Raw genomic sequence first — 6,124 nt, forward strand, 5'->3', positions numbered from 1 at the left:
GGCGGGGGGGCAGAGCCGGGACTGCCGCGGTCGGGCCCGGAGGAGCGTGTCCCCGCAGGCGGGAGAGTGCGGTGCGCGCGCCGGGCGGGTGGGGTCCTGCGCTCCCTGGCACCTGCCCGGATGCTGCGGGAGGCGTCGCCGCCAGCGGCCCGACAGTTCGCGCGCACGGAGAGGGCCGGTTGGACTTTCCCCACGGGGCGAAGACCTTTATCCGACCGACCGACGGTCGTTGGCGAGGGGCTTGTTCTTAGCAGAGGAGGCTTTTCTAGGCCCGTGCCCGTGGTGGTTTTCCCCCTTCATCGCAGCCTTTAAAGATGCTCGTTGCCGAAGCTCTGCGCTCTCGGTCCGCACCTCTGCTATCGATCCCTGCTCTTTCATCTTTCTGGCTGGCTGATCCCCTGCAGCCTGGCAAGCGGCTCGCTCCTCTGCGCCATGATCACGCGGGGGGCGGTGCTGGTGGGGGTGGGGACTTGCCCCATCATTTGTTGAGTTCTTGCTGCTGACCCCATAGAGGAGAATATCAACTCCTGCCCCAGTCTCCTTCCACAAGGAAGGTCAGAGGAGCTTCTTTAAAGGTGAACCCGGCAGGGCAGCGTGATGCGGGGAGTGCACCGACTGTGTGCGCCCCGGGCTCTCCCAGAGAGAATGGTGGGACGAGCCCTGGACAGCATGCTTGGTGTTGGACCAGCCATGCTTCTTCCTGGCCGTGACCAGGGACAGGACCATTCCGCGGTCCCTGAATGGCTCCCCAGCCGGTGTCCTGCCGTTTGAGCTGGTGTGTCCTGACAGCTGATGCTGAGAGGCTTGGACTGTGCTGGCTGCTCTCCTGTGAGGGTCACATAGCCAAAGTGTGCGGCCCATCACAGGCAGAATGGTTCTGGCCCTCTCCCGATGTCCCTGGGGCTCTGTGTCTGTGGCCTGTCCTCCAGTCCAGCTCCTGACGGGAAGGGGCATTTGGGATCCCGTGTTTAGCGAGAGGAACCCTTCTCGGTTAGAACCCTGATGTGAGAGGCTTGTACCCTCGTGCCCTGCTCTGGCCTGCCTGCAGGGGCAGCAGCCACGCCTGAGGCCTCAAGCCCTGGGCACGCATGTCTGTGTGAGGCTGTTCCCTGAGGCGAGGACCCTGTGTGTCATACCACCTGATGTGTGTGTCCCTGTCTCTCCCCTGTCCTTGGCACTGGGAACTGGAGGCCCAGGCTTAGTCCAGGGTTTGTGTCCCTCCTTAGGTGCGAGCTTCCACCTGGGGTTTCTTGCTCCCAGGGGCTGCCGTGCCCCTAGTGCAGTTGAGATGGGGTGGTCAGTGCCTAAGGATGATAAATATGGCACCCACCTGTATGGCCTGACCATCCCAAGTCCAGGTCCCCACCGCCGTGCTGAGGAATGAGGACGCTTGCCCACCATGGGCTCAGCGCAGCGGGAGGTGCCTGCCAGGGACCCGCAGGACCCACGAGCTCACTCTGTGAGGGGAGAGGGCAGAGTCCTGCCGAGTCTAGGGGCCACCCCTGCTGCTGAGAGACACGTGGGTGCAATGAGTGGCCAGGCTGGGTGCTGACCCTGCCTGGGAGGGCACGAACTTTCACCTGGGGCTGGATTGCTGTGTGGTTGGAGAAATACTTCTGACAGCCCTACCTGGGGCTGTGCGGGCTCCTGGGGCTCACGGGAGGGTGGACGTCGGGGCAGGAGGCGCACAACAGCCAAGCCTGGCCTCCCCGCGTGGAGCCAGGGCCATCAGTCCAGCCACGTACCCTCTCCAGCGCTCGCTCCTGCCCCTGCCCCTACGTGTGCACGGAAGGCGCCAGCCGGGGTCCTCAGGGTAGAAGGGAGCACCCGGGCTCAGCTCCACTCTGATGGTGGTATGGGTGGGTCCCACGCCCTGGTCCCTTTTCAGTCTGCTTGTAGCGAGATGGTAGGAAGTGCCCGCCTGCCCTGGCACCTGGGGTGACCTCGGGCCTGGGATGAAGGAGGGAGCAACACTCCTGCCCCTATGGGGCAAGTGGCCAGGGCCCCACCGGCTCTGTGACCACATCCAGCGCTTAATGGTCCCAGCTAGGGCCACAGTCTGGTGGAAGCTGTGGCAGCCCTGACCCGGCCCCTCTCTTCCAGGGTCCTGGCATGGCACTCAAGGCCTTCTTCCCTACCTGCTGCGCTTCAGCTGACAGCGGCCTGCTGGTGGGTCGCTGGGTCCCCGAGCAGAGCAGTGCTGTGGTCCTGGCTGTGGTGCACTTCCCCTTTGTCCCCGTGCAGGTCAAGGCGTTCCTGGCGCAGGTGCAGCAGGCCAGCCGGGTGGGCGTGGCTGTGCTGGGCACCTGGTGCCTCCATCGCCAGGAGCCGGAGGAGAGCCTGCACCCCTTCCTGGAGGGCCTGGGTGCCATCTTCTCCCATGAGCCCTGGCTGCAGCTGTCCCGCGAGCAGGGAGGCTTGTCCTGGAGATGCAGGGCCACTCGCTGGCGGGCATCCCCCGATGCCGGCGAGGACCAGGTCATGCTGGTCTTCTACGATCAACGGAAAGTGCTGCTGTCCCTGCTGCACCCGCCCACAGTCCCGCCCGACCACCAGGCTGGAGATGCCCCGGCCAGTGTGGGGGGCCTGGCTGCCGTGTTCGACACCGTAGCACGCAGCGAGGTGCTCTTCCGTAGTGACCGCTTCGATGAGGGCCCTGTGCGGCTGAGCCACTGGCAGTCGGAGGGTGTGGAGGCCAGCATCCTGGGGGCACTGGCGAAGCAGGCCTCGGGGCCTGTCTGCCTGCTGCTGGCTAGCCTGCTGTCACTGCTCTCGGCTGCCAGCTCCTGCTGGTAGGTGCCCTGTGGTTCTAGGGTAGAGCCAGAAGTCCTGGCAGCCTCCAGGAGAGGGTGGGGCCCGCCAGGCAGGGGCGGGCGAACCTGAGGTGGTCAGGCCCCTGGAAAAGTGGTCAGGGTGAAGAGCCTGGGCTCAAGTTTTGCCCCGCCCCCAGCTGCTGTCTGCCCTGCCCTGGAAGGCGTCTATGTTCTACAGGCACGCAGCCTGCCCAGGCCTGCTCTCCCCGACCTGCCACCCAGCCACTCTGGACACTGGAGCGCTCCCTAAAGCATCTGCATGGGTGCCCTTGACCATCGGTCCCCACCCTTGCCCCTTTGAAGCATCTCCGGGAAGTCTCCTGGGTTGTGGACCTGGCTAGGCCCGGGATGGATCTGAGTGATGTTCTGGGATGTCGCCAGACATGTGGCTGTGCCCTCCCTTGTGTTCAGGGGCTAGCACTTAGGTTTGGGCACCAGCCTTGCCCACTTACCAGGAGCTCCAGGGGTGCCTAGTTGGGAGCTGCTGGGGGTCTTCCTAGCAGCCTTGGAATTCATCAGGCAGAGGGATGTCTGGGCACAGGTGCAGTCATTGAGAGGGGCCTTAGCTTTACCACCGGCTACTCGGAGGACCTGACCAAGACCTGCTCGTGTGCAGCAGGTGCCTGCTGGTCCCCAGGCACGAGTGGCCGTGAGTACGCGGTGGCTATAAGCACTGCGTTCACGCCGGACCACGAGACCCCGTGTGCTGTCAGAAGGCACTTGTCCCAGGGTAGCTGCAGGGCCGTGGCCGCAGGGAGAGTGCAGCCCCTGGGCCTGGTGCAGCCAGCATGGGGCACCTGCTGCTTGGCTGGTGTGGCAGGAGGTCTGTCCAGCAGCACATTCTCTGGGCTTTCTCGGCCGCCCCGGAGACCAGGCTCTTGAGTCCTCCAGGGGAAACTCCTTCTCCCAGCCACTCTGGCTCCTGCCCTTAGGCTGCTGTGCCCTGCAGCAAGGGCCCCAGGCGGATGCCGAGGGCCTGCTCCTGCCTGAGGCTCCCCCAGCAGCTTCCTTTCCCAGGGAGAGGTGAGCTCTCCCGGGAAGCCAGGCCAGCCAGGAGCCCCTACTGCACCTTCTGGTCATCATGCCACTGGCTGGTGGAGGGCATACCCTACTCAGGAGGGCCTTGTGCTTGGCCTTGGAGTCACTGGTGGCTGGGGTGGCTTGGGGTCAGCGCTTGGCGGGGAAGTCAGTCCTGTGAGCTGATGGTGAGGATGCGGGCTGCTGCCGCCTACCTGGCGCCTGCTCCCCGCCACGCCAGGCTCTTCCTCTGTACGAGGAGGGGTGCTGGCCAGCAGGGGCCCCGTGGAAGGCCCTGGCCTGACCTGTCCACTCCCTCAGGGTGCTGAGGCTGTGGCCACTGTCCTTCGTGGGGAGCAAGCTGTGCACGTGCGAGCAGCTGCGGCACCGGCTGGAGCACCTCACACTGGTCTGTAGCTCCCAGGCGGCCCAGAGCCCTGCCCAGCTGATGAGGTGCGGTGTGGGCCGCGGCATCCCTGCTGTGTCCCCGGGCCTCAGCCTGCGTCACCCTCAGCACCCGTCTGGCCCTCCCTCGCAGGAAGGCCAACGTGCTCGTCTCGGTGCTTCTGGATGTGGCCCTGGGCCTGGCACTGCTGTGCTGGCTCCACGGGAAGAACCGCCTCGGGCAGCTGGCTGACGCCCTCGTCCCTGCGGCCGACGTGAGTGGGTTGGGTGGAGCGTGCCCCCAGAACCTTCTCTTCTGTTGTACTTTAGCAACGGGGCCTTTGAGATGGTGTGTAAGACCTGACCCAGTGTGGGACCCGGGTCCCTTGGGGCCATGTGCCTTCCCAGAGGCAGCTAGGTCTGGGGGCCACTTGTGCTTGAGACTCTTAGGGGAGTCCTTTCCCTGCTGGCGTGCGTGGCATCTGCATGCCCCAGCCCCGTGGCCAGCTCTGCTCTCCCCTGGCTCCAGTGCCCCTCTGCAGTCAGTGCCACGCAGACCCCTGTGCCCAGGGCTCTGTGCAGCTGAGCGTGGGCCTCCCATCCCTGGCCAGACTGGCACTTGCTGTCTCTGCTCTTCCGCTTCCCCGCCTGACTGGCAAGTCCAGGCTGCGTCTGTACCCCCACGTCCTTCCTCCAGCGTCCCGTCTCCCTTCCTTGGGGCCAAGACCCCTGTGTCTTCTACTGGGAGCTGCTCTTCCTGCCAGGTGGTCCCTTCGGCCCTTCAGCCCACTCTCAGATCTGGCGGGTGGTCCTTGTGGGCTTGGCCTCTGCTCTGTCACTGGTGTTCAGGCTGCAGCTATGCACCTGCCTGTCGTGGCAGGACCAGGGCCCTGGGGCAGGGTGGGCGCATCTCTCTCCCTCTGGGCTGCGGAAGGAGGCTCGCGCTGTGCCAGCGCACTCATCCCCACTCTGCCCCTTGGCCAGTTTCGTCCTAGGCCTCCCTTTTGCAAAATTGCTCAGAAACATAAATATTTAATTTGAAAATGAAAGTCTCTTCCTGCTGCCAAGCTCTCATCCTTTAAATATTAACCACACTCTATTTATAAGGAAGGCTGTGCTCTCTCACCCGCCTTGGCATAGCTGCGGCCTTAGCGTAGGGTTAGGAGAGGCCTGTGTGGTAGGGCAGGTAGAGGCCTTGGGCCTGCCCACAGGGGCCACCACAGCACTCAGGGGCCAGGACCCAGCCAGGGTCCCATGCCACTTGACAGCGACACTTGATGCTGCCCTTCCCTTTGGGGGACCCTCTGGCCCTCCTGCCAGCTGCCCAGGCCCCTGGTGCACTTGATAGCCTCGCAGACCCGAGGTCATCCACTTGGGGCAGGCCAGGGCCTGCTGGCTTCCAGGGCTCCAGGTGAGCCAGGTTCTGTCAGGGAGCCTGGGCCCATGTGGTGAGACACTCTCCTGTGGGTGACGCCCTTTGGGGTGGGGGCAGACTGTTGGCCTCCTTGCCTGTGGGTGACTGCGAGACCTCCAGATGTCAGTGGCCCAGGTCTGGGAAGCAGGGAGTGTGTGGGAAGTACTGCCCCCACGTTGGGAGGCTGCTGTGCTGACAGTTGGTGGTGACCGTCAGCCTTGGCCCTGCCTTAGGCGGTCCTCTGGGGTAGACCTCAGGGTGGTGTAGACCCTGAGCACCGCCTCCCAGCGTGCCCCACACCCTTGCAGTACCTGGCAGAGGAGCTCCAGCGCCTACTGCAGTGGCTGATGGGCGCCCCCGCAGGGCTCAAGGTGAACCGTGCGCTTGACCAGGTGCTGGGCCGCTTTTTCCTGTACCACATCCACCTGTGGATCAGTAAGTGCCCTGCCTCGCACTTTCTCTCTGCCCCCCCCCTCCTCCTCTCCACCCAGCCCCG

General features: G+C 64.7%; 1 protein-coding gene across 2 annotated transcripts in view; it reads left to right on the forward strand.

Annotated features, from left to right (window-relative positions):
- Positions 1-81: 81 nt before the first annotated feature.
- Positions 82-6,124, forward strand: part of PIGQ (phosphatidylinositol glycan anchor biosynthesis class Q) — a 12,752-nt gene continuing 6,709 nt past the window's right edge. The window contains exons 1-6 of one of the 2 annotated variants that reach the window (XM_006146354.3): positions 82-575; positions 2,104-2,792; positions 2,951-3,076; positions 4,152-4,283; positions 4,369-4,489; positions 5,937-6,063. In XM_006146354.3, the coding sequence (XP_006146416.1) occupies positions 2,113-2,792; positions 2,951-3,076; positions 4,152-4,283; positions 4,369-4,489; positions 5,937-6,063 (1,186 nt within the window). In that variant the 5' untranslated portion in view covers positions 82-575; positions 2,104-2,112. The remainder of the gene's footprint in view (positions 576-2,103; positions 2,793-2,950; positions 3,077-4,151; positions 4,284-4,368; positions 4,490-5,936; positions 6,064-6,124) is intronic. The other variant, XM_006146355.3, reaches the window with a different exon arrangement.

The sequence above is a fragment of the Tupaia chinensis genome, unplaced genomic scaffold, assembly GCF_000334495.1.
Source record: "Tupaia chinensis unplaced genomic scaffold, TupChi_1.0 Scaffold000178_1, whole genome shotgun sequence".
Lineage (NCBI taxonomy): Eukaryota > Metazoa > Chordata > Mammalia > Scandentia > Tupaiidae > Tupaia > Tupaia belangeri.